This window comes from Salmo trutta, chromosome 10 (genome assembly GCF_901001165.1).
Source record: "Salmo trutta chromosome 10, fSalTru1.1, whole genome shotgun sequence".
Taxonomy (NCBI): Eukaryota; Metazoa; Chordata; class Actinopteri; order Salmoniformes; family Salmonidae; genus Salmo; species Salmo trutta.
This window is the reverse complement of record NC_042966.1, coordinates 36,753,344-36,780,698: the sequence shown is the minus strand read 5'-3', so window position 1 is coordinate 36,780,698 and position 27,355 is coordinate 36,753,344. Positions and strand designations below refer to the sequence as shown.

The window sequence follows — 27,355 nt, the reverse complement described above, 5'->3', positions numbered from 1 at the left end:
AGGATTAGGATTAGGTTTTAAGGTAGGTTCTTGTCTTGGGCCTCGGTGGCAAAACTTTGTCAATGCTCCTAGACATGGAAAGTAGTATTTGGTGTGTTGATTTTAGTCTCATGATCATGCACTGCTTTGTTGTCGGGCAATGAAAGAAAGCACTGTTAACATCTACATGTAACATTTATCAGATACAGTTGTAAAATTACAACTAAATTACAGTAGTAAAATTATTCTAAATTGGCAATGGTGTGATGAAAATAGTGCCGACATTATAACTCTGTAATGGAAACCAAAGAGCTAGGCTTGGGCTAACCATAGATTACAGCATTAGTTATGCATGCTTAGAAGGAAGTGGACAGAGGGGGAAAAAATTTGACGAAAGGTATGTAAGGGACGTGTGTGTCTAGCAGGTAATGTGGTGTGTGGAAGGGAGGAGCTGAGAAAAGACAACAGAAGAGAGGGTTGCTTAGGGAGGAAGATTGAGTCCAGAGTACCAACAAGAAAGCATGGCCTTCCTCAGGACTCTTTGTGTAGTGACCATAATGGTGACATTCCTGTCAAAAGGTAAGTAGTACAATTCTAAATGTATCGCTGTCTTTATCCTACAGCGTTCTTCATTTATACTCACCTGGTTTTAAAGAAGTTCGCTATTAAGTTTATTTCAGTTTGTATATAAAGAAATTTGGACTGAATGAATTAACTGAACTCAAATCGATTTAAAACTGCAATATGTAACTTTTTGGGCGACCCGACCATTTTCACATAGAAATGTCAGTTATATATATATATATATCTCATTCTCTTTGAAAGTAAGTCTAAGAAGCGTTTTTGAGTCTTTTACTTTCGGGTTTATACACCAACTTCAAACCGCTGAAAATATTATATTTTGGGTTATGGAAAAGTTATTCACAGCGGTTTAGATGGAACAATGATTCTCTACACAATGTCTGCTTGTTTTGTCATATAAACTGAAATAAGGTGAACTATAAGAATTTTTGCAACCAGGAAATGTTGGAGCGATTTCTGAGAAATGTGAGACTTACTGGGTAGGAAGTGATGTTTCTTGTGTCTGTTGTCCTATAACTAGTTGGTGAAGGGAATGCATACCTAGCAGACTTAACTTTCAAGTTCTTCAAGTTAATAAGCCACATGTGTGCAGGTGGACAGGTATGTGTTTTCAAAAGTATTGAGTGAAGCAGAAATACTAACTGATGAAATTGAGGAAAGAAGAAAGGTAACAAGTCACACTGATACTACTAGATTCTAGTTGACAGGTAGGCCAATGCGTTTTCAAAAATGTTGAGTAAATTGGAGGCGAGGAGGTCTTAGTCAAGCAATTCAACATCTAGCTAAGATGTTTGGTGCAGTATTTCTCAAGTGGAAAAATGTGCATAAAAACTAATAATTTCTCATTAAATGACAGCAAACACTTCCCACTGGGCAAAACTGGTTGAATCAACATTGTTTTCACGTCATTTCAACCCAAACAGTCAAAGTGATGTTGATCAATGTAAAAGAGTAAGCAACTTCTTACGACAACCCGATCCCATCACCGGGACTGAGTTTGACAATAGCCAGTGAAAAATCAGAGTGCCAGATTCAAAACCACAAATCTAATAATTTCAATTTCTCAAACATAGGACTATTTTACAAAATTTTATAGATACACTTCTCCTGAATCGAACCACCTTGTCCTATTTCAAAAAGGCTTTACAGCGAAAGCAAAACATTAGGAGAGTACACGGAGAGTACATAGACACAAATAACCACACAGCCATTTTCCAAGCAACTAGATGCATCACAAATACCCAAAACACAGCGAAATGAAGCACTAACCTTTGACGATCTTCATCAGATGACACTCCTAGGACATCATGTTACACAATACATGCATTTTTTGTTCGATAAAGTTAATATTTATATCTAAAAAATATTTTCCCTCAAATACTGCCGGCGAATCAGCACTACAATTTACAAAAATACTCGTCATAAACGTTGATAAAATATTAAACTGTCATTCAAAGAATTATAGATGAACATCTCCTTTATGCTAACGCTGTGAAAGATTTCAAAATAACTTTACTGGGAAAGCACACTTTGCAATAATCTGAGTACAGCGCTCAGAAAAGTACACTACGCAATACAGATAGCCGCCATTTTGGAGTCACCTAAAATTTTAAATAGCATTAGAAATATTCACTTGATGATCTTCATCAGAAGGCACTTCCAGGGATCCCAGGTCCACAACAAATGTTGTTTTGTTCGATAAACTCCATAATTTATGCCCAAATAGCTCCTTGTTGTTCACGCATTCAGTTCAGCTACTCATTTTACATTTGAGTCATTTAGCAGATCCAGAGCGACTTACAGTAGTGAATGCATACATTTCATTTCATGCATTTTTTTGTACTGGCCCCCCGTGGGAATCGAACCCACAACCCTGGCGTTGCAAACACCATGCTCTACCAACTGAGCCACAGGGAGGCTCAGTTGGAAGCGCGGCAAAAATTTCACGACGAAAAGTCAAAAAAAGTTATATTTACGTTCGTTCAAACATGTCAAACGCTGTAAAACATCAATCTTTAGGGCCGTTAGAACGTGAAAATTCAGTAATATTCCAACCGGACGAAACCAGTGTCTTGAAAAATGTTTTGGAACAGAGCTACCTCTCGCATGAATGCGCGCCAATGAGCTGATGTCCTTCCCTGGGTCACCAACTTCCCAGCCTTCTTGTTCTGTCTCTGTTCATTGTAGACGCCTCAAACAACTTTCTAAAGACTGTGGACATCTAGTGGAAGCCTTAGGAAGTGCACAGTGATTACTGAGTCACTGTGTGTTCGATAGGCAATGACTTGAAAAGAGTCCACCCATCAGATTTCCACTTCCTGGTAGGATTTTTCATCAGGTTTTTGCCTGCCATATGAGTTCTGTTATACTCACAGACATCATTCAAACAGTTTTAGAACCTTCAGAGTGTTTTCTATCCACATCTACTAATAATATGCATATCCTAGCTTCTGAGTTTGAGTAGGAGGCAGTTTAAGAGGTTCAACAATCAGTGTTATAACAATTGGTACTTATGATGACGTCAGTCGGTATGCTCACTCTGATCAGTATGGGACAGTATGTACACTCTTAGAAAGAAATTGTTCCAAAAGGGTTCTTTGGCTGTCCCCATAGCAGACCCTTTGAAGAACCCTTTTAGGTTCCAGAGAGAACCCTCTTGGGTACCATATAGAACTGTCTGTGGAAAGGGTTCTACCTGGAATGCAAAAGGGTTCTTCAAAGTGTTCTGGCGTGGGGACAGGCTAAGAAATCCTTTTAGGTTCTAGATAGAACCAAGTGTACCCAGTGAAAATGCCAGGGTTTGGATACAGAGAATAAGGGAAGGATTAAGGGATTTTCTTTTCTTTATGTCTTGTATTTCAGGCTCTCATTCACAGCTGAGTGGTAAGTCCTTTTCACCACTTACCTATATTCTCTAAACATGATTAAAACCTTTTATGATGCACTGTCACACCAATGTGACCTATTCAACAAAAACCTTCCAAATAACCCATCATTCTCTATCACTGTTAGTGTGCGGAACCCCTCCTCTTAACACTAGGATCGTGGGGGGTCAGGATGCTCCTGCAGGGAGTTGGCCATGGCAGGCCAGTCTTCACAGATTAGGCAGCCATTTTTGTGGGGGATCCCTCATCAATAAAGAGTGGGTGTTGACTGCTGCTCACTGCTTTTCCAGGTAAGGATTTGTAGGATTGTGGGAAACATTTAATCCGAACACCAAACTCAACTGAGCCACTCTTTTAAAAACGATACTGTTACCTTTTTATGTATTTATTTTCTCAGTACCAGTACATCAAATTTGCTGGTCTACTTGGGTCGTCTGAGCCAGCAGGGCTCCAACCCCAACGAGGTGAACCGGACAGTCACTCAGATAATCCGCCACCCCAACTACACCAAAAGTACCAGTGACAACGACATGTGCCTACTGAAGCTCTCCTCCACTGTGACTTTTACAAACTTTATCATGCCAGTCTGCTTAGCTGCACCAGGCAGCTCCTTCCATGCTGGGGCTACTAGCTGGGTCACCGGCTGGGGCAGCATCAGCAGTGGAGGTGAGTGCTGTAGCTTGCTTTAAGTACTGCTGATGATGGATCAGAATTCTGCTAGGTATTATGTATGTTGAGGAATACCTGTTTTCCCCTCAGTGTCCCTGCCCTCACCACAGACCCTACAGGAAGTGGATGTGCCAGTAGTGGGGAACAGGCAGTGTAACTGTAACAATAGAGTTGGATCCATCACTGACAACATGATCTGTGCTGGTCTATCAGCAGGAGGAAAGGATTCCTGTCAAGTAAAATCTCTTGGTTATCTTCTTTTTTTATTACAATGTGGGCTAATGACACATTCGTAATCTGTGTCTGGTTTCTCAGACTCAGATTATACCTAGCCTAGTCCTAAATTGAAAAGCACTTTAAATAGAGATTATCCATTAAAAGTGCTTTTTAATTAGTGTCTGAAAAACTGACCCATTATGTTTCATAAGAAAATCTAATCTCAGTGACTGTAAATCTGTCAATGCATAGGGGGACTCAGGAGGTCCAATGGTGAGCAAACAGGGTACTCGCTGGATCCAATCTGGCGTTGTGAGTTTCGGCAACGGGTGTGCCCAGGCAAATCTCCCAGGAGTGTACGCAAGAGTGTCTCAGTACCAGACCTGGATCAACACCCAGATCACCAGTGACCAGCCAGGCTACGTCACCTTCTCCTCCAGTGGGACTGATTCTGACCTCAGTGTCTCCTGTACAGGTCTTCCAGCCCCAGCCACCACCACAACTGCACCTACGACCACCACTACCACTACAACTGCCTCTGCGACCACCACTACAACCAAAGCTGCCCCTAGGGCCACAACTACAACCACAACTGCCCTTGTGACCAAAGCTTCCTCTACGACCACCACAACTACTTCATCCATTACCACCACAGTTTCCCCTACCACCACAACTATGACCACAACTGCCCATATGACCACCACTAGCACCATAACCACAACTACCCCTAAAACCACTCCTGAACGTAAGTGGATTTACTTCCCTCTGTGAAACACACAAATTGCTGCCTCCTCTCTGAGCCACACCCGTCTGTTACTCCTGTTGTAGCTTTAGCCAACGTATCTGTAACTCTCCATTTGACCACATCCAAACGTTAGTGTTTATCCCTCTCTTTAAATCGACACTCAGCCAAAAATCAGTCCTGACTTCTGTAGCGCTTCTCTCCCTGTTTCTGCAGCCGTGGTGTGCGGCAGTGCCTCTTTGAACTCCCTTACTGGTGGGGGCTTGGCCTCAGGGGGATCCTGGCCCTGGATAGCCAGTCTGCAGACAAACGGAACACACGTCTGCGGGGGCACAATGGTGGCAGAGGACTATGTCATGAGCGATGCTGGGTGCTTCTCCAGGTAACACACTCCACTTGTATGTAAACGGGTGAGTTGGTCAGATGCATATGGTCAGATCTCCATCACTTAGTACCTTGGTGCTCAAGTTGAACCAAGGACCTATTAAATAGAAGGTATCGGTAATGCCAAGCGAAAGTTCCCCAACTTCACTATTCCCACCTCCCAGTCAGTCCGACGCCTCTCAGTGGACCGTGATCATGGGTCGTCTGAAGCAGAATGGCTCCAACCCCAACGAGGTAACCCTGAAAGTCATCAACATCACCATGAGCAACTTGACGGCGAACAACGTGGCAATCCTCCGACTGGCCAGCCAAGCCACATTGTCTGACTACATCCAGCCTATCTGTGTGGACCAGGGAAGCAGCACCTTCAGCATAGGGACTCAGTGCTGGGTGGCTGGCTGGGGCACGGGCCAGGGTGGAGGTGAGTCAGTGTGTAATACTGGAACAGACTAACACTTCTGGCATGCCTCTGAAACTAAGCAGGGTTGGTCCTGGTTGGTCCCTGGATGGGAGACCAGATGCTGCTGGAAGTGGTGTTGGAGGGCCAGTAGGAGGCACTCTTTCCTCTGGTCTAAAAGAAAAGAACATCCCAATGCCCAGGGCAGTGTTTCGGGACATTGCCCTGTGTAGGGTGCTGTCTTTTGGGTGGGACTTTAAACAAGTGTCCCGACTCTCTGTGGTCACTAAAGATCTCATGGCACTTATCGTAAGAGTAGGGGTGTTAACCCTGGTGTCCTGACTAAATTCCCAATCTGGCCATCATGGCCACCTAATCATCCCCAGCTTCCAATTGGCTCATTCATCCTCTATCCCCTGTAACTATTCCCCAGCACATTGCTGTAGATGAGAATGTGTTCTCAGTCAACTTACCTGATAAAATAAATGTGTTTTTTCTGTTTGGTCAATTTGTGATTTACTTCCTCTATTTCTCTATTCCGTCTTGTTTCTTAGCCGAACAGAACTTGCAGCAGTCCCAGACCTCTGTGGTGGATTGTGAGAGCTCTGGCTCCTCTGATAACATCTGCACTGCTGCCTTGGACCTTCGACAGGTACAGATGGGTCCGACAAACAAAGCAAACGCACAATAATGGGTTTCAAATGTCGACTCAGAAGTGTCAACTGGTGTACAGCAAGGATGGTTGCATTATGTCTGTTTAGTTATTGAGGATAGCTCTGCAACTGTTGGGATGTGATCTATTTGACTTTGGCATCTCCAGAATTGGCATCAGCAGAGCCTGCCTGATGGTATGACATTTAGATCCACCTAGTGAGGACAGTCCCAAGTTTCATAATGATCTTCCAATTAAGTAGCTTGGTAGGAAACCAGTCTGGTTGTCTATCTGACATGACAATGCTGACCTCTCCCCCCGTGTGTTGGTTCTTCTCTCTCCCCATAGGGTGAAGGGGGTGGTCCTCTGATGTGTAAGCAGGGTGATGCATGGTACCAGGCTGCTGTCTTGACTGTCGACAGCAGCAACAAGACCAGCTCCAGCAAAACACGATGGAGCCGGAGTCTTCGCTCCTCCAACATCCAGGTCTTCACCAAAACCGCTCGCTTCCAGAAATTCCTTCAGACTACTGTGGGCACGTTCCCTTCACCCGTCACAGCCAGAACCCCCATCAATGACACCAACACTGCCAACAGCACAACTGTCAGTGCAACTACCGCTGTCGTTACTTCTGCCAGTGGGGCAACTCTGGCCCACTCATCCCTGGTCCTACTCTTCTTGTCTCTCTCTCTCCTACTGTCTCTTGGTCAAGCCTGATGCCGCTACCAATATGGAGGAGTCACCTTTATGTAAACCTCTGGCAATAGGATCTAAATGTGCTCTGTTTGAAGTATGTACCCTTGCGCTTAATATATTGCTGCTCTAGAATGTTTTGGTGAGTTTAATCTTGGTTAACCCAGAACTAAAATCTTGCTTAATTTGGTCAGCTGTGTGATTTAGTTCTGGGTCCATGTGTTTGAAATTGAGAGTTTGGGTTTGCGATGTCTTCACCCTTTGCAAAAGGAAACTCTCAGCCAAAGCACTGAAATTTAAGCATCGCCTTCGCCCAATCCTGATACGTCCTAATGATCAGTGAGGAAAACCTAAACATTGTAACTACTGCTGCTCGTTATCCGATGAATCCCATTCCGTCACAACAGATTATTTGGTTTATGTGCAGGATTTGTCCACAAACAATGCCTGGTCTAACGCTGTCTGCAACAGTCTACTGAAAAACAGAAGGTTTATCTCATCTAATTGTTTATTTATTCTGACTGGATTGAAATATGAAACTGCCACTGTAATCAGTTTGAGCTCACAAGTATTCTCTCTTTGTAGTCTATTATCAAGTCTATGCAGGTCAGTATTTCATGTTATGAGACAGATCAGGAAATGGTTTATTTAAATGTAATGACTTGATCTACTGTTGCATCTAGAAATTAAAATGATGTATGAATTGTCTAGTTATTTTTTTATTTCCAATAAACATCAGAATTTATATAGACTACACACATTTTGTAGTGCAGCCAAACGATTGCGTCAAATGTGTTTTATATCAGTTGTACAACCTGAGTGATTACTATAGGTCATAGATTATAATCAACGTGAAAATGTAATCTTTATTTCCGTATTGAGAGTTACATTACAGTATATCCTTTATATAAACAAAAATCCAGAATCATTTTAACAATAGAAGTGAAAAAACTGTCTCGGTAATGTCCTTTGATAGCTGTCTCGGTAATGTCCTTTGATTGCTGTCTCGGTAATGTCCTTTGATGGCTGTCTCGGTAATGTCCTTTGATTGCTGTCTCGGTAATGTCCTTTGATAGCTGTCTCGGTCATGTCCTTTGGTTGCTGTCTCGGTAATGTCCTTTGATGGCTGTCTCGGTAATCTCCTTTGATTGCTGTCTCGATAATGTCCTTTGATAGCTGTCTCAATAATGTCCTTTGATAGCTGTCTGGGTAATGTCCTTTGATGGCTGTCTCGATAATGTCCTTTGATAGCTGTCTCGATAATGTCATTTGATAGCTGTCTCAATAATGTCCTTTGATGGCTGTCACGGTAATGTCCTTTGATAGCTGTCTCGATAATGTCCTTTGATAGCTGTCTCGATAATGTCCTTTGATAGCCGTCTCGATAATGTCCTTTGATAGCTGTCTCGGTAATATCTTTTATCTGTCTCGATAATGTCCTTTGATAGCTATCTCTGTAATATATTTTATCTGTCTCGGTAAAGTTATGTGATAGCTGTGTATATAATGTCCTGTGATAGCTGTCTCTGTAATGTCCTGTGATAGCTGTCTCTGTAATGTCCTGTGATAGCTGTCTCTGAAAAGTCCTGTGATAGCTGTCTCTGTAATGTCCTTTGATAGCTCTCTCTGTTATGTCCTGTGATGAGCTCCAGCCTGTGTCGGATCCATGTTCGTCCCAGTCAAAGGAAGAGAAGTCTCCACACTGTGTAGGAGCTAACTGTGGGAAATGTCCACCTCTTCCAATACACCACAAACACTCACACAAACAAAATGTGAGAAACACACAGGACACAAATAAGAAAGAAATAAGGCACAGACACAAGATATGATAAAAGCCTGCAGGCACACACTCGCACGCGCACACACATGAGCACACACACGTATACAGACAAACTTTGATTCACATGTTCAGTGTTGCAGCCTGACGCTTTGATCCCAGAGCAGATGGCCATTGCGGCCCCTTCATCTTCTAATGTACAGATGTAAGTAACTTTGCAATATACACTGCTCAAAAAAATAAAGGGAACACTAAAATAACACATCCTAGATCTGAATGAATGAAATAATCTTATTAAATACTTTTTTCTTTACATAGTTGAATGTGCTGACAACAAAATCACACAAAAATAATCAATGGAAATCCAATTTATCAACCCATGGAGGTCTGGATTTGGAGTCACACTCAAAATTAAAGTGGAAAACCACACTACAGGCTCATCCAACTTTGATGTAATGTCCTTAAAACAAGTCAAAATGAGGCTCAGTAGTGTGTGTGGCCTCCACGTGCCTGTATGACCTCCCTACAACGCCTGGGCATGCTCCTGATAAGGTGGCGGATGGTCTCCTGAGGGATCTCCTCCCAGACCTGGACTAAAGCATCCGCTAACTCCTGGACAGTCTGTGGTGCAACGTGGCGTTGGTGGATGGAGCGAGACATGATGTCCCAGATGTGCTCAATTGGATTCAGTTCTGGGGAACGGGTGGGCCAGTCCATAGCATCAATGCCTTCCTCTTGCAGGAACTGCTGACACACTCCAGCCACATGAGGTCTAGCATTGTCTTGCATTAGGAGGAACCCAGGGCCAACCGCACCAGCATATGGTCTCACAAGGGGTCTGAGGATCTCATCTCGGTACCTAATGGCAGTCAGGCTACCTCTGGTGAGCACATGGAGGGCTGTGCGGCCCCCCAAAGAAATGCCACCCCACACCAGGACTGACCCACCGCCAAACCGGTCATGCTGGAGGATGTTGCAGGCAGCAGAACGTTCTCCACGGCGTCTCCAGACTCTGTCACGTCTGTCACATGTGCTCAGTGTGAACCTGCTTTCATCTGCAAAGAGCACAGGGCGCCAGTGGCGAATTTGCCAATCTTGGTGTTCTCTGGCAAATGCCAAAGGTCCTGCATGGTGTTGGGCTGTAAGCACAACCCCCACCTGTGGACGTCGGGCCCTCATACCACCCTCATGGAGTCTGTTTCTGACCGTTTGAGCAGACACATGCACATTTGTGGCCTGCTGGAGGTCATTTTGCAGGGCTCTGGCAGTGCTCCTCCTGCTCCTCCTTGCACAAAGGCGGAGGTAGCGGCCCTGCTGCTGGGTTGTTGCCCTCCTACGGCCTCCTCCATGTCTCCTGATGTACTGGCCTGTCTCCTGGTAGCGCCTCCATGCTCTGGACACTATGCTGACAGACACAGCAAACCTTCTTGCCACAGCTTGCATTGATGTGCCATCCTGGATGAGCTGCACTACCTGAGCCACTTGTGTGGGTTGTAGACTCCGTCTCATGCTACCACTAGAGTGAAAGCACCGCCAGCATTCAAAAGTGACCAAAACAGCAGCCAGGAAGCATTAGAACTGAGAAGTGGTCTGTGGTCACCACCTGCAGAACCACTCCTTTATTGGGGGTGTCTTGCTAATTGCCTATAATTTCCAACTGTTGTCTATTCCATTTGCACAACAGCATGTGACATTTATTGTCAATCAGTGTTGCTTCCTAAGTGGACAGTTTGATGTCACAGAAGTGTGATTGACTTGGAGTTCCATTGTGTTGTTTAAGTGTTCCCTTTATTTTTTTGAGCAGTATATTTATCTATCTCATTGATTACTTAAAACCCACCTCACATCACTCTCTCTCAACTAGATATTAAACCCACCCCCCCTCTCTCTCAACTAGATATTAAACCTACCTCCCCCTCTCTCAACTAGATATTAAACCCACCTCCCCTCCCTCTCTCTCAACTAGATATTAAACCCATCTCCCCTCCCCTCTCTCTCAACTAGATATTAAACCCACCTCCCCTCCCCTCTCTCTCAACTAGATATTAAACCCACCTCCCCTCCCTCTCTCAACTAGATATTAAACCCATCTCCCCTCCCCTCTCTCTCAACTAGATATTAAACCCACCTCCCCTCCCTCTCTCTCAACTAGATATTAAACCCACCTCCCCTCCCCTCTCTCTCAACTAGATATTAAACCCACCTCCCCTCCCTCTCTCAACTAGATATTAAACCCACCTCCCCTCCCTCTCCCTCAACTAGATATTAAACCCACGCCTCCCTCTCTCTCAACGAGATATTAAACCCACCTCCCCTCTCTCTCTCTCAACTAGATATTAAACCCACCTCCCCTCTCTCAACTAGATATTAAACCCACCTCCCTCTCTCTCAACTAGATATTAAACCCACCTCCCCTCCCTCTCAACTAGATATTAAACCCACCTCCCTCTCTCTCAACTAGATATTAAACCCACCTCCCTCTCTCTCAACTAGATATTAAACCAGAGTTTCCGGCAACAGTGCCCCTTCCAGAGTGTCCGGCAACAGTGCCCCGTCCAGAGTGTCCGGCGACAGTGCCTCGTCCAGAGTGTCCGGCGACCGTGCCTCGTCCAGAGTGTCCGGCGACAGTGCCCTGTCTAGAGCTTCCGGCGACAGTGCCCCGTAGAGAGACGGCCCCACAGTCTGGAACCGAGAGAGACGGCCCACAGTCCGGAACCGAGAGAGACGGCCCACAGTCCGGAACCGAGTGAGACGGCCCACAGTCCGGAACCGAGAGAGATGGCCCACAGTCCGGAACCGAGTGAGACGGCCCACAGTCCGGAACCGAGAGAGATGGCCTACAGTCCGGAGCCAAGAGAGACGGCCTACAGTCCAGAGCCGAGAGAGTCGCCCTACAGTACGGAGCTCCCAGAGTCGCCCTACAGTCCGGAGCTCCAAGAGTCACCCTACAGTCCGGAGCTCCCAGATTCGCCCTACAGTCCGGAGCTCCCAGAGTCGCCCTACAGTACGGAGCTCCCAGAGTCGCCCTACAGTCCGGAGCTCCCAGAGTCGCCCTTCAGCCCATGGTCTACAGCGAAGCGCTTCAGCCCGAGGTCTACAGCGACGCGCTTCAGCCCGAGGTATTCAGCGGGGGTGGACAGGTTAGGTGGGGGACTAAGGCCAGAGCCTGAGCCACCTCCACAGTAGGAGGATTGGGGAGGGGGGTGTAGCACGGGAACCGTCGGTGACGGTAGCCACCCTCCCTTCCCTCCCTTTAGTTTGTGGGGTTTATTTTTGTGTTTATTTTTTGTATGAGGTGCATTCGGGGTCTGCACCTTTAGGGGGGAGGGGGTACTGTCACGTCCTGACCAGTAAAGGGGTTATTTGTTATTGTAGTTTGGTCAGGACTTGGCAGGGGGGTGTTTGTTTTATGTGGTTCGGGGTTTGTTGGGATATGTGTTTATGTAGAGGGGTGTTTGTTTAGAGTATTCCGGGGGTTTTGGTTATGTTCTATGTTTTGTATCTTTATGCTCTGTCTATGTTGTGTATTTCTTTGTGTTGGCCTGGTATGGCTCTCAATCAGGAACAGCTGTACATCGTTGTTGCTGATTGGGAGTCATACTTAGGAAGCCCTGTTTTCACCTGTCCTTTGTGGGAAATTGATTTTGCATAGCTGTGTGTGTAGCCTGCATTACTGTTCGTTCGTTCGTTTTCTTGTTTCGTTAAGTGTTCTAAATAAAGTTAAAATGAGCACTCAACCCGCTGCGCCTTGGTCCTCTATATACGACGACCGTTACATCACCGGTCCCGGCATTACAGGGGTTTGGCTCTCTAGGCGCGTCATCTTTTAAAGGGTACGGTAGGGAAAGCGATAAATGGTTGGTCTCTCTCTCACCTTTACCAAGGCCAAATACCTTTGCAAGAGGTTTGTGTATTTTTGGACCTTATCATAGGGGTTCAATCCTTTTCTGTTCAAAAGATCCTTCATGGCCGTATCCAAATCATTTTTCAGCTGTTTGTCTGATATTTTCAGGACCCTGTAATTGCTGTTTAAGTCTATCCAACTCTTATTCAGGCACTAAGTACATTTTACTTGCCATCACATTCTGTGTTCAACCCCCACATCTGGCAGCAATAAGGCTGGTGATGAAGGGCACGGCTATACTTAGTAAAGGTAGAAGAAAACCCCCAGACTGTTGTATGGTATGTCTTTTCTTTTGAAGACTGGCCCTTTTATTGGCAAATAGTTTGATCGCGGTCTTTTGGCGCTTTAATTTTTTTAATTTGGTCATGGTGAGTGGAATGCGGCATTTCAGAAGATTCAAAGCAATCTCACATAGTGATAATATGAGATCTAAATGAACAGTGACCCAAGATGTCCTTCCGTTCTTTAGGGGTAGCCCCAACATGGGTTCTCAAGAGCAGTAGGTTTCTTTTTAAACACAGAGACATATCGGTTACTTTTTAGGAATGTAAACCGTCGGCAACTCCCACGGAAACAGTCCTGTTTGGAGCCTCAGGTGTTCTGGAGTATTTGATTTTAAATCCACGATTAAATAAGAAAATTGCTCTTTGGTCGCGTCCTCATAGCTTTCCATAAAGTAGGATTTCCTTCCAGGGTATATCTGCTGAGCTAGAGTGTTTATTTGTAGTTGGTCTCTAGGGTTTTTGAACAAAACCATGTAATTGGCGTTCAAACTAATGGTACGGCTATTTTTACCTTGGTGAAACACATTTTGTACCAAGTAAAGCACGCACAGGTTTCGATGATGAGTATATTGTGTAAAAGCTCGAGCAATTTCAGGATGTTCGCTACCGGCAAATAGCATATCCTCCAAAACCAGCAGATTGTTTTTATGAGGAGGTAAAAGTTCATCATCAGACAGGGATGCGGGTATTCCCTCAACAAACTTCATTTTTATTTTCTTCAACAACTCATACAAAAGTTGATAACGTGAATAACACCACACAATATTGTCAGGTTTCTGAGATAATACATGTTCAGAATTCTCTAAAATACTTTTTACAAAACAAGTTTTACCGCTATTGGATGGGCCTGCGAATAAGGCCGGAAATGGTAGTTGCAACCTGGGGTCAAACCCTTCTACAGCAGCCATTATATCTTAAGGGTTAAGACACATGGGGCTTGTAACATAGGTCAGTAACCAAAGGGCAAGGTGGTCCCGTCAGGCAAAAGCAATCTCTTGTCATAGACTACCCGGAATCTTTTAGTAAGTGGGGAATTCCGTAGATGGAACCCCTTTTTATCCCTAACAATCATTTTGTAGGAGTTCAACATTTCCAATTCACTATTCCGGTCATTTATGAACCCCTCGACCAAGTGTGTGATTGATTCCAAGTTTACACACGGGGCATTTTCATAGTTTTGAGTCACACCTTTGATACAGTTGTGTACTCTATCTGAACTACATTATGCTTTCATTATTTTGCATAAAATCTTTATTGACCTTAAATTATTATTGAATACATGTAAAGCTAAGTATGTGTTGTTTTCTAGAGTGTATAAAAATTATTCTAATGATTGAAGTTGTATCAGCATAGACGTTAAGCTGACTTTTTAAAAACATATTGATGAGTTAGTTAATTAAGATGCCGAATATAAAAATGGTCTTCTTCTATAGAAATAGGTCAGGCCTCTTTCTTAATAGTACAAAGCAGATCATTCAATCTATGTTCTTACTGGTTCTAGACTATTGTCACGTCCTGACCAGCAGAGGGTGTAGTTGTGTAGTATTTTGGTCAGGACGTGGCAGAAGATGTCTGTGTATGTTTGTTCTGGGTTGTATGTTTCTATGTTGGTCTGTGTGGCTCCCGATCAGGGACAGCTGGTTATCGTTGTTCCTGATTGGGAGTCATATATTAGGTGTGTGTTTTTCACTTGGGTTTGTGGGTTGTTGCGCTAGCACTGCTATTATTTCGTATGTATAGCCGGTTATTCTGTCGTGAGTTGTTCTTGTTTATTGTTTTCTGTGTTTAAAGATGAGTCCATATTTCCTCTGGTATTCTTGTTGGGATTCTGTCCGCTGTAAACACAAGATTAGCTTTTTAAAATAGAGTACACACTTTTGTTTAATGCTTAATATATAGATTAATACGGCTTTTTATTTTTTGGACTTACGTCGAAAATAGCTTGAGGCCGTAGGGCTGTGTAAAGAAGAACCAGCCTCCGTTTGTTCTTCTGAATCCTCATCATGGATAGTTATAACATCTGATGTTGGATGATCCAAATCAATTATTCCCGGTAGCAGCGGTGTAAATGTCGGGTATCCTATAGACGTTTTTAAATAATATAAAAATATATTTATATGAAATATATACATTTTAACTTAAAAAATACATACAATTGACATAAAAACATACCGGAAAATTCAATGTCCTCCACTTTTAGAATATCTGTAAAAAACATATATAACAACAGTTTAATATTTGAGGAAACCTTATCTGAGAAAGAGAGAGAGAGAGTTCCAAACAGTGCAGTAATTTCTAACAGGTAATATCAAACATTTCCCACAAACTACCTAACGCACACAAAATCTAATATAATATATTATTTCCACATCCTCACCTTCAAAACTCTCCATGTGTAAAGGCTGTGTCCTGACTGAGTCATAGTATGGAATGAATTTACAGACCGGGGGATTGTTTGTTGTTCCCTACATCCTCGGGAAATAACACCTGTTTTTTGGAGACAACCTATGTGCAAGTGACCCCCTAGTGTTGATATTGTTTAGGAAAAAAAACATTGTTTTTAAACGTTAGGGGGTGTCTAGGCCTATTCTATGGTGGTTGTGGGGTTTGACTGTTGCTCCCTCCATCCTCGGGAAATAATACATGCTGTTTTTGGAGACACCCTGTGTACAAATGACCCCTAGTGTTTAAAAAAATACATTGTTTCGACACACAATTGCAGAGACACACATACACACACACACACCGAAAAAAAACATTGTTTTGAAACACACACACACACACACAAACATCTTTCCCAGAAGCGTTTCTCTGAGATCGAAAGACAGAGAGAGAAAAAACTGAGATTCCTTTCAATGAAAATTGCATTTTTTAAATCATTAGTACAGACATTTTAAACATGTTATAATTAGTTAAACAATTTTACTAGGCAATATTTGACCAAGCCAGAATGGTTTTATACACCAAAAAATATTATACAACAGATATACAGTGGGAGAAAAAAGTATTTGATCTCCTGCTGATTTTGTACGTTTGCCCACTTACAAAGAAATGATCCGTCTATAATTTTAATAGTAGGTTTATTTGAACAGTGAGAGACAGAATAACAACACACAAAAAACTCTGACCCCTCTGCAAAACATGACTTAGTACTTGGTGGCAAAACCCTTGTTGGCAATCACAGAGGTCAGATGTTCCTTGTAGTTGGCCACCAGGTTTGCACACATCTCAGGAGGGATTTTGTCCCACTTCTCTTTGCAGATCTTCTCCAAGTCATTAAGGTTTCGAGGCTGAAGTTTGGTAACTCGAACCTTCAGCTCCCTCAACAGATTTTCTATGGGATTGAGGTCTGGAGACTGGCTAGGCCACTCCAGGACCTTACTGTGCTTCTTCTTGAGCCACTCCTTTGTTGCCTTGGCCGTGTGTTTTGGGTCATTGTCATGCTGGAATACCCATCCACGACCCATTTTCAATGCCCTGGCTGAGGGAAGGATGTTCTCACCCAAGATTTGACGGTACATTGCCCCGTCCATCGTCCCTTTGATGCGGTGAAGTTGTCCTGTCCCCTTAGCAGAAAAACACCCCCAAAGCATAATGTTTCCACCTCCATGTTTGATGGTGGAGATGGTGTTCTTGGGGTCATAGGCCGCATTCCTCCTCCTCCAAACACGGCGAGTTGAATTGATGTCAAAATGCTCCATTTTGGTCTCATCTGACCACAACACTTTCACCAGTTGTCCTCTGAGTCATTCAGATGTTCATTGGTAAACTTCAGACGGGCATGTATATGTATTCTTGAGCAGGGGGACCTTGCGGGCGCTGCAGGATTTCAGTCCTTCACGGCGTAGTGTGTTACCAATTGTTTTCTTGGTGACTATGGTCCCAGCTGCCTTGAGATCATTGACAAGATCCTCCCGTGTAGTTCTGGGCTGATTCCTCACCGGTCTCATGATGATTGCAACTCCATGAGGTGAGATCTTGCATGGAGCCCCAGGCCGAGAGATTTTGACAGTTCTTTTGTGTTTCTTCCATTTGCGAATAATCGCACCAAATGTTGTCACCTTCTCACCAAGCTGCTTGGCGATGGTCTTGTAGCCCATTCCAGCCTTGTGTAGGTCTACAATCTTGTCCCTGACATCCTTGGAGAGCTCTTTGGTCTTGGCCATGGTGGAGAGTTTGGAATCTGATTGATTGATTGCTTCTGTGGACAGGTGTCTTTTTTACAGGTAACAAGCTGCGGTTAGGAGCACTCCCTTTAAGATAAACTGATCTGTAAAAGTCTAACCATTGAGTGTCTTTCCACAATAAAACAAAAAACAACAACATTCTGCCTTGAAGCAATGTGTTGAAAAACAGATTCTCATAATATGCAAATTATCGCACATTTAAGGATGGCTTGCCTCATTTGCATATTTTAATTTTAAAATAAATAAAACTTGTAATACAATTATATATTATATTTATGTATACTTTCAACTGGTAAAGTTTCAGTCAGATGACAGTAAGGGGAAAAAATCCCTATTAGCCAGTATTGCCTGGCCTTAGTGGCCTTAAGTAGGAATGAGGATACAGAGCTTTATTTATCTAGAACAGCCACACCTTTTTCTTCAAAACAACCCAGGAGGAAGAGAAATCACTTTATCATATTATCTTCCTGAAAAAATACCACTCAAACAAATCCTGCTTACGGACTGCCGTTTCACACCCTGTTGTATTTGGGTTTTTGATAAGTAGTATGCTTAGGACAACCCAGCTATGACATCACCCAATTGAAGTTGACATTTAAATCGGTTAACCCATAACAGTCTAAGCCCTGTACGTGTTCCTTTCCACAGAGGGGTCGTATTAGTGTGTAGCCCAAACTGTTCGGACGCTACAGACCGAAGTTGGCAAATCAGCTGTACCAACTTCAGACTAGTCCCAAGACGCTTGTGGGGGTCACAGAGCAAACCGTTCTGATGCTACAGATGATTTTATGAGAAGACCCATTTTTGGGATGTCTCATGTTCTGACAAACATCGCTCTAGCTCTGTCACCTTCCACAGCAGATGCGGAAGTGCGGCATCGACGGATGCAGTGGATTGAGACTCATCCAATTCAAAAATCCAGATATGTCTAGTTTAAACTAACAGGTGTTTATGCTAATTAGATTATCATGGAGGCCCAGACATTGACTTTAGGGGGTTTTAAGGTAAGGGTTAGGATTAGGATTAGGGTTTAAGGTAGGTTCTTGTCTTGGGCCTCGGTGGCAAAACTTTGTCAATGCTCCTAGACATGGAAAGTAGTATTTGGTGTGTTGATTTTAGTCTCATGATCATGCACTGCTTTGTTGTCGGGCAATGAAAGAAAGCACTGTTAACATCTGCATGTAACATTTATCAGATACAGTTGTAAAATTACAACTAAATTACAGTAGTAAAATTATTCTAAATTGGCAATGGTGTGATAAAAATAGTGCCGACATTATAACTCTGTAATGGAAACCAAAGAGCTAGGCTTGGCTAACCATAGATTACAGCATTAGTTATGCATGCTTAGAAGGAAGTGGACAGAGGGGGAAAAAATTTGACGAAAGGTATGTAAGGGACGTGTGTGTCTAGCAGGTAATGTGGTGTGTAGAAGGGAGGAGCTGAGAAAAGACAACAGAAGAGAGGGATGTTTAGGAAGTAAGATTGAGTCCAGGGTACCAACAAGAAAGCATGGCCTTCCTCAGGACTCTTTGTGTAGTGACCATAATGGTGACATTCCTGTCAAAAGGTAAGTAGTACAATTCTAAATGTATCGCTGTCTTTATCCTACAGCGTTCTTCATTTATACTCACCTGGTTTTAAAGAAATTCGCTACTAAGTTTATTTCAGTTTGTATATAAAGAAATTTGGACTGAATGAATTAACTGAACTCAAATCGATTTAAAACTGCAATATGTAACTTTTTGGGCGACCCGACCATTTTCACATAGAAATGTCAGTTATATATATATATATATCTCATTCTCTTTGAAAGTAAGTCTAAGAAGCGTTTTTGAGTCTTTTACTTTTGGGTTTATACACCAACTTCAAACCGCTGAAAATATTATATTTTGGGTTATGGAAAAGTTATTCACAGCGGTTTAGATGGAACAATGATTCTCTACACAATGTCTGCTTGTTTTGTCATATAAACTGAAATAAGGTGAACTATAAGAATTTTTGCAACCAGGAAATGTTGGAGCGATTTCTGAGAAATGTAAGACTTACTGGGTAGGAAGTGATGTTTCTTGTGTCTGTTGTCCTATAACTAGTTGGTGAAGGGAATGCATACCTAGCAGACTTAACTTTCAAGTTCTTCAAGTTAATAAGCCACATGTGTGCAGGTGGACAGGTATGTGTTTTCAAAAGTATTGAGTGAAGCAGAAATACTAACTGATGAAATTGAGGAAAGAAGAAAGGTAACAAGTCACACTGATACTACTAGATTCTAGTTGACAGGTAGGCCAATGCGTTTTCAAAAGTGTTGAGTAAATTGGAGGCGAGGAGGTCTTAGTCAAGCAATTCAACATCTAGCTAAGATGTTTGGTGCAGTATTTCTCAAGTGGAAAAATGTGCATAAAAACTAATAATTTCTCATTAAATGACAGCAAACACTTCCCACTGGGCAAAACTGGTTGAATCAACATTGTTTTCACGTCATTTCAACCCAAACAGTCAAAGTGATGTTGATCAATGTAAAAGAGTAAGCAACTTCTTACGACAACCCGATCCCATCACCGGGACTGAGTTTGACAATAGCCAGTGAAAAATCACAGTGCCAGATTCTAAACCACAAATCTAATAATTTCATTTTCTCAAACATAGGACTATTTTACAAAATTTTATAGATACATTTCTCCTGAATCGAACCACCTTGTCCTATTTCAAAAAGGCTTTACAGCGAAAGCAAAACATTAGATAATGTATGGAGAGTACATAGACACAAATAACCACACAGCCATTTTCCAAGCAACTAGATGCATCACAAATACCCAAAACACAGCGAAATGAAGCACTAACCTTTGACGATCTTCATCAGATGACACTCCTAGGACATCATGTTACACAACACATGCATTTTTTGTTCGATAAAGTTAATATTTATATCTAAAAAATATTTTCCCTCAAATACTGCCGGTGAATCAGCACTACAATTTACAAAAATACTCGTCATAAACGTTGATAAAATATTAAACTGTCATTCAAAGAATTATAGATGAACATCTCCTTTATGCTAACGCTGTGAAAGATTTCAAAATAACTTTACTGGGAAAGCACACTTTGCAATAATCTGAGTACAGCGCTCAGAAAAGTACACTACGCAATACAGATAGCCGCCATTTTGGAGTCACCTAAAATTTTAAATAGCATTAGAAATATTCACTGACCTTTGATGATCTCATCAGAAGGCACTTCCAGGGATCCCAGGTCCACAACAAATGTTATTATGTTCGATAAACTCCATAATTTATGCCCAAATAGCTCCTTGTTGTTCGCGCATTCAGTTCAGCTACTCATTTTACATTTTAGTCATTTAGCAGATCCAGAGCGACTTACAGTAGTGAATGCATACATTTCATTTCATGCATTTTTTTTGTACTGGCCCCCCGTGGGAATCGAACCCACAACCCTGGCGTTGCAAACACCATGCTCTACCAACTGAGCCACAGGGAGGCTCAGTTGGAAGCACGCCAAAAATTTCACGACAAAAAGTCAAAAAAAGTTATATTTACGTTCGTTCAAACATGTCAAACGCTGTAAAACATAAATCTTTAGGGCCGTTAGAACGTGAAAATTCAGTAATATTCCAACCGGACGAAACCAGTGTCTTGAAAAATGTTTTGGAACAGAGCTACCTCTCGCATGAATACGCGCCAATGAGCTGATGTCCTTCCCTGGGTCACCAACTTCCCAGCCTTCTTGTTCTGTCTCTGTTCATTGTAGACGCCTCAAACAACTTTCTAAAGACTGTTGACATCTAGTGGAAGCCTTAGGAAGTGCACAGTGATTACTGAGTCACTGTGTGTTCGATAGGCAATGACTTGAAAAGAGTCCACCCATCAGATTTCCACTTCCTGGTAGGATTTTTCATCAGGTTTTTGCCTGCCATATGAGTTCTGTTATACTCACAGACATCATTCAAACAGTTTTAGAACCTTCAGAGTGTTTTCTATCCACATCTACTAATAATATGCATATCCTAGCTTCTGAGTTTGAGTAGGAGGCAGTTTAAGAGGTTCAACAATCAGTGTTATAACAATTGGTACTTATGCTGACGTCAGTCGGTATGCTCACTCTGATCAGTATGGGACAATATGTACACTCTTAGAAAGAAATTGTTCCAAAAGGGTTCTTTGGCTGTCCACATAGCAGACCCTTTGAAGAACCCTTTTAGGTTCCAGAGAGAACCCTCTTGGGTACCATATAGAACTTGCTGTGGAAAGGGTTCTACCTGGAATGCAAAAGGGTTCTTCAAAGTGTTCTGGCGTGGGGACAGGCTAAGAAATCATTTTAGGTTCTAGATAGAACCAAGTGTACCCAGTGAAAATGCCAGGGTTTGGATACAGAGAATAAGGGAAGGATTAAGGGATTTTCTTTCTGTCTTGTATTTCAGGCTCTCATTCACAGCTGAGTGGTAAGTCCTTTTCACCACTTACCTATATTCTCTAAATACGATTAAAACCTTTTATGATGCACTGTCACACCAATGTGACCTATTCAACAAAAACCTTCCAAATAACCCATCATTCTCTATCACTGTTAGTGTGCGGAACCCCTCCTCTTAACACTAGGATCGTGGGGGGTCAGAATGCTCCTGCAGGGAGTTGGCCATGGCAGGCCAGTCTTCACAGATTAGGCCGCCATTTTTGTGGGGGATCCCTCATCAACAAAGAGTGGGTGTTGACTGCTGCTCACTGCTTTTCCAGGTAAGGATTTGCAGGATTGTGGGATACATTTAACCCTAACACCATACCTAATCGAACATAATTAAAAACAGTACTGTTACATTTTTATATATTTACTCTCTCAGTACCAGTACATCAAATTTGCTGGTCTACTTGGGTCGTCTGAGCCAGCAGGGCTCCAACCCCAACGAGGTGACCCGGACAGTCACTCAGATAATCCGCCACCCCAACTACACCAAAAGTACCAGTGACAACGACATATGCCTACTGAAGCTCTCCTCCACTGTGACTTTTACAAAATTCATTCGGCCAGTCTGCCTAGCTGCACCAGGCAGCTCCTTCCATGCTGGGGCTACTAGCTGGGTCACCGGCTGGGGCAGCATCAGAAGTGGAGGTGAGTGCTGTAGCTTGCTTTAAGTACTGCTGATGATGGATCAGAATTCTGCTAGGTATTATGTATGTTGAGGAATACCTGTTTTCTCCTCAGTGTCCCTGCCCTCACCACAGACCCTACAGGAAGTGGATGTGCCAGTAGTGGGGAACAGGCAGTGTAACTGTAACAATAGAGTTGGATCCATCACTGACAACATGATCTGTGCTGGTCTATCAGCAGGAGGAAAGGATTCCTGTCAAGTAAAATCTCTTGGTTATCTTCTTTTTTTATTACAATTTGGGCTAATGACACATTCGTAATCTGTGTCTGGTTTCTCAGACTCAGATTATACCTAGCCTAGTCCTAAACTGAAAAGCACTTTAAATAGAGATTATACATTATAAGTGCTTTTTAGTCCAAAACTTGTTTTTATTAGTGTCTGAAAAACTGACCCATTATGTTTCATAAGAAAATCTAATCTCAGTGACTGTAAATCTGTCAATGCATAGGGGGACTCAGGAGGTCCAATGGTGAGCAAACAGGGTACTCGCTGGATCCAGTCTGGCGTTGTAAGTTTCGGCAAAGGGTGTGCCCAGGCAAATCTCCCAGGAGTGTACGCAAGAGTGTCTCAGTACCAGACCTGGATCAACACCCAGATCACCAGTGACCAGCCAGGCTACATCACCTTCTCCTCCAGTGGAACTGATTCTGACCTCAGTGTCTCTTGTACTGGTCTTCCAGCCCCAGCCACCACCACAACTGCACCTACGACCACCACTACCACCAGAACGGCCCCTAAAACCACCACCACAACCACCACTACCACCAGAACTGCCCCTAAAACCACCACCACAACCACCACTACCACCAGAACTGCCCCTAAAACCACCACCACAACCACCACTACCACCAGAACTGCCCCTAAAACCACAACCACAACCACCACTACCACCAGAACTGCCCCTAAAACCACCACCACAACCACCACTACCACCAGAACTGCCCCTAAAACCACCACCACAACCACCACTACCACCAGAACTGCCCCTAAAACCACCAGAACTGCCCCTAAAACCACTGAAAGTAAGTGGATTTACTTCCCTCTGTGAAACACACAAATTGCTGCGTCCTCTCTGAGCCACACCCGTCTGTTACTCCTGTTGTAGCTTTAGCCAACGTATCTGTAACTCTCCATTTGACCACATCCAAACGTTAGTGTTTATCCCTCTCTTTAAATCGACACTCAGCCAAAAGTCAGTCCTGACTTCTATAGCGCTTCTCTCCCTGTTTCTGCAGCCGTGGTGTGCGGCAGTGCCTCTTTGAACTCCCTTACTGGTGGGGGCTTGGCCTCAGGGGGATCCTGGCCCTGGATAGCCAGTCTGCAGACAAATGGAACACACGTCTGCGGGGGCACAATGGTGGCAGAGGACTATGTCATGAGCGATGCTGGGTGCTTCTCCAGGTAACACACTCCACTTGTATGTAAACGGGTGAGTTGGTCAGATGCATATGGTCAGATCTCCATCACTTAGTACCTTGCTGCTCAAGTTGAACCAAGGACCTATTAAATAGAAGGTATCGGTAATGCCAAGCTAAAGTTCCCCAACTTCACTATTCCCACCTCCCAGTCAGTCCAACGCCTCTCAGTGGACCGTGGTCATGGGTCGTCTGAAGCAGAATGGCTCCAACCCCAACGAGGTAACCCTGAAAGTCATCAACATCACCATGAGCAACTTGACGGCGAACAACGTGGCAATCCTCCGACTGGCCAGCCAACCCACATTGTCTGACTACATCCAGCCTATCTGTGTGGACCAGGGAAGCAGCACCTTCAGCATAGGGACTCAGTGCTGGGTGGCTGGCTGGGGCAGGGGCCAGGGTGGAGGTGAGTCAGTGTGTAATACTGGAACAGACTAACACTTCTGGCATGCCTCTGAAACTAAGCAGGGTTGGTCCTGGTTGGTCCCTGGATGGGAGACCAGATGCTGCTGGAAGTGGTGTTGGAGGGCCAGTAGGAGGCACTCTTTCCTTTGGTCTAAAAGAAAAGAACATCCCAGGGCAGTGTTTCGGGACATTGCCCTGTGTAGGGTGCTGTCTTTTGGGTGGGACTTTAAACAAGTGTCCTGACTCTCTGTGGTCACTAAAGATCTCATGGCACTTATCGTAAGAGTAGGGGTGTTAACCCTGGTGTCCTGACTAAATTCCCAATCTGGCCATCATGGCCACCTAATCATCCCCAGCTTCCAATTGGCTCATTCATCCTCTATCCCCTGTAACTATTCCCCAGGACATTGCTGTAGATGAGAATGTGTTCTCAGTCAACTTACCTGATAAAATAAATGTGTTTTTTCGGTTTGGTCAATTTGTGATTTACTTCCTCTATTTCTCTATTCCGTCTTGTTTCTTAGCCGAACAGAACTTGCAGCAGTCCCAGACCTCTGTGGTGGATTGTGAGAGCTCTGGCTCCTCTGATAACATCTGCACTGCTGCCTTGGACCTTCGACAGGTACAGATGGGTCCGACAAACAAAGCAAACGCACAATAATGGGTTTCAAATGTCGACTCAGAAGTGTCAACTGGTGTACAGCAAGGATGGTTGCATTATGTCTGTTTAGTTGTTGAGGATAGCTCTGCAACTGTTGGGATGTGATCTATTTGACTTTGGCATCTCCAGAATTGGTGTCAGCAGAGGCTGCCTGATGGTATGACATTTAGATCCACCTAGTGAGGACAGTCCCAAGTTTCATAATGATCTTCCAATTAAGTAGCTTGGTAGGAAACCAGTCTGGTTGTCTATCTGACATGACAATGCTGACCTCTCCCCTCGTGTGTTGGTTCTTCTCTCTCCCCATAGGGTGAAGGGGGTGGTCCTCTGATGTGTAAGCAGGGTGATGCATGGTACCAGGCTGCTGTGTTGACTGTCGACAGCAGCAACAAGACCAGCTCCAGCAAAACACGATGGAGCCGGAGTCCTCGCTCCTCCAACATCCAGGTCTTCACCAAAACCGCTCGCTTCCAGAAATTCCTTCAGACTACTGTGGGCACATTCCCTTCACCCGTCACAGCCAGAACCCCCATCAATGACACCAACACTGCCAACAGCACAACTGTCAGTGCAACTACCGCTGTCGTTACTTCTGCCAGTGGGGCAACTCTGGCCCACTCATCCCTGGTCCTACTCTTCTTGTCTCTCTCTCTCCTACTGTCTCTTGGTCAAGCCTGATGCCGCTGAGGAGTCACCTTTATGTAAACCTCTGGCAATAGGATCTAAATGTGCTCTGTTTGAAGTATGTACCCTTGCGCTTAATATATTGTTGCTCTAGAATATTTTGGTGAGTTTAATCTTGGTTAATCCAGAACTAAAATCTTGCTTAATTTGGTCAGCTGCGTGATTTAGTTCTGGGTCCATGTGTTTGAAATTGAGAGTTTGGGTTTGCGATGTCTCCACCCTTTGCAAAAGGAAACTCTCAGCCAAAGCACTGAAATTTAAGCATCGCCTTCGCCCAATCCTGATACGTCCAAATGATCAGTGAGGAAAACCTAAACATTGTAACTACTGCTGCTCGTTATCCGATGCATCCCATTCCGTCACAACAGATTATTTGGTTTATGTGCAGGATTTGTCCACAAACAATGCCTGGTCTAACGCTGTCTGCAACAGTCTACTGAAAAACAGAAGGTTTATCTCATCTAATTGTTTATTTATTCTGACTGGATCAGGAAATGATTTATTTAAATGTAATGACTTGATCTACTGTTGCATCTGGAAATTAAAATGATGAATGAATTGTCTAGTTATTTTTTTTATTTCCAATAAACATCAGAATTTATATAGACTACACACATTTTGTAGTGCAGCCAAACGATTGCGTCAAATGTGTTTTATATCAGTTTTCCAACCTGAGTGATTACTATAGGTCATAGATTATATTCTACGTGAAAATGTAATCTTTATTTCCGTATTGAGAGTTACATTACAGTATATCCTTTATATAAACAAAAATCCAGATTTTTTTTAATAAATATCAATAGAAAAGCAATATCTGTCTCGGTAATGTCCTTTGATAGCTGTCTCGGTCATGTCCTTTGATATCTGTCTCGGTCATGTCCTTTGATATCTGTCTCGGTAATGTCCTTTGATAGCTGTCTCGGTAATGTCCTTTGATAGCTGTCTCGGTCATGTCCTTTGATAGCTGTCTCGGTAATATCCTTTTTCTGTTTCGGTAATGTCCTTAATCTGTCTCGGTAATGTCCTTAATCTGTCTCGGTAATGAACTTAATCTGTCTCGGTCATGTACTTTGATAGCTGTCTTGGTCATGTCCTTTGATAGCTGTCACGGTAATGTCCTTTGATAGCTGTCTCTGTAATGTCCTGCGATAGCTGTCTCTGTAATATCCTGTGATAGCTGTATCTGTAATGTCCTGTGATAGCTGTATCTGTAATGTCCTGTGATAGCTGTATCTGTAATGTCCTGTGATAGCTGTCTCTGTAATGTCCTGTGATAGCTGTCTCTGTAATGTGCTGTGATAGCTGTCTCTGTAATGTCCTGTGATAGCTGTCTCTGTAATATCCTGTGATGAGCTCCAGCCTGTGTCGGATCCATGTTCGTCCCAGTCAAAGGAAGAGAAGTCTCCACACTGTGTAGGAGCGAACTGTGGGAAATGTCCACCTCTTCCAATACACCACAAACACTCACACACACAAAATGTGAGAAACACACAGGACACAAATAAGAAAGACATAAGACACACACACAATATATGATAAAAGCATGCAGGCACACACACACACACACACACACACACACACACACACACACACACACACACACACACACACACACACACACACACAAGCTTTGACTCACATGTTCACTGTTGCAGCCTATTGCTTTCATCCTATT

The 27,355-nt window shown here is 43.4% G+C and overlaps 2 protein-coding genes, 1 long non-coding RNA gene and 2 other non-coding genes across 5 annotated transcripts; 2 read left to right on the top strand and 3 right to left on the bottom strand.

Annotated features, from left to right (window-relative positions):
- Window positions 1-452: 452 nt before the first annotated feature.
- On the top strand, window positions 453-7,977 carry LOC115201676 (transmembrane protease serine 9-like). Its single transcript, XM_029765498.1, has 10 exons — window positions 453-558; window positions 3,424-3,444; window positions 3,574-3,736; window positions 3,844-4,112; window positions 4,206-4,351; window positions 4,584-5,076; window positions 5,290-5,455; window positions 5,622-5,878; window positions 6,409-6,506; window positions 6,855-7,977. The coding sequence occupies exons 1-10, from the start codon at window positions 501-503 to the stop codon at window positions 7,221-7,223; spliced, it is 2,040 nt and encodes a 679-aa protein (XP_029621358.1). The 5' UTR covers window positions 453-500; the 3' UTR covers window positions 7,224-7,977.
- trnaa-ugc (transfer RNA alanine (anticodon UGC)) lies at window positions 2,406-2,480 on the bottom strand. The gene has a single exon. It is a non-coding gene; the product is annotated as a tRNA-Ala (tRNA).
- A 6,962-nt stretch (window positions 7,978-14,939) lies between the features above and the next one.
- On the bottom strand, window positions 14,940-15,231 carry LOC115201679 (uncharacterized). The gene is made up of 2 exons (XR_003879790.1): window positions 15,095-15,231; window positions 14,940-14,999 (listed from the first exon to the last, which is right to left on the bottom strand). It is a non-coding gene; the product is annotated as an uncharacterized LOC115201679 (long non-coding RNA).
- Window positions 15,232-18,299: 3,068 nt separating this feature from the next.
- LOC115201678 (transmembrane protease serine 9) lies at window positions 18,300-26,491 on the top strand. Its single transcript, XM_029765499.1, has 10 exons — window positions 18,300-18,921; window positions 21,787-21,807; window positions 21,937-22,099; window positions 22,204-22,472; window positions 22,566-22,711; window positions 22,961-23,264; window positions 23,742-23,913; window positions 24,080-24,336; window positions 24,860-24,957; window positions 25,306-26,491. Exons 1-10 carry the CDS (start codon window positions 18,864-18,866, stop codon window positions 25,672-25,674), a joined length of 1,857 nt encoding a protein of 618 aa, XP_029621359.1. The 5' UTR covers window positions 18,300-18,863; the 3' UTR covers window positions 25,675-26,491.
- Window positions 20,774-20,848, bottom strand: trnaa-ugc (transfer RNA alanine (anticodon UGC)). The gene has a single exon. It is a non-coding gene; the product is annotated as a tRNA-Ala (tRNA).
- Window positions 26,492-27,355: the final 864 nt, after the last annotated feature.

What these genes read in the sequence shown, in the direction of transcription:
- LOC115201676 (XM_029765498.1), top strand. Translation starts at nt 501, where the DNA reads ATGGCCTTCCTCAGGACTCTTTGTGTAGTGACCATAATGGTGACATTC. An exon ending in GGTGACATTCCTGTCAAAAG is followed by an intron (nt 559 to 3,423) that starts GTAAGTAGTACA and finishes CTTGTATTTCAG; the next exon opens with GCTCTCATTCACAGCTGAGT. An exon ending in GAGGAAAGGATTCCTGTCAA is followed by an intron (nt 4,352 to 4,583) that starts GTAAAATCTCTT and finishes GTCAATGCATAG; the next exon opens with GGGGACTCAGGAGGTCCAAT.
- LOC115201678 (XM_029765499.1), top strand. Translation starts at nt 18,864, where the DNA reads ATGGCCTTCCTCAGGACTCTTTGTGTAGTGACCATAATGGTGACATTC. An exon ending in CTCTCATTCACAGCTGAGTG is followed by an intron (nt 21,808 to 21,936) that starts GTAAGTCCTTTT and finishes TATCACTGTTAG; the next exon opens with TGTGCGGAACCCCTCCTCTT. An exon ending in CCCTAAAACCACCACCACAA is followed by an intron (nt 23,265 to 23,741) that starts CCACCACTACCA and finishes CTCTCCCTGTTT; the next exon opens with CTGCAGCCGTGGTGTGCGGC.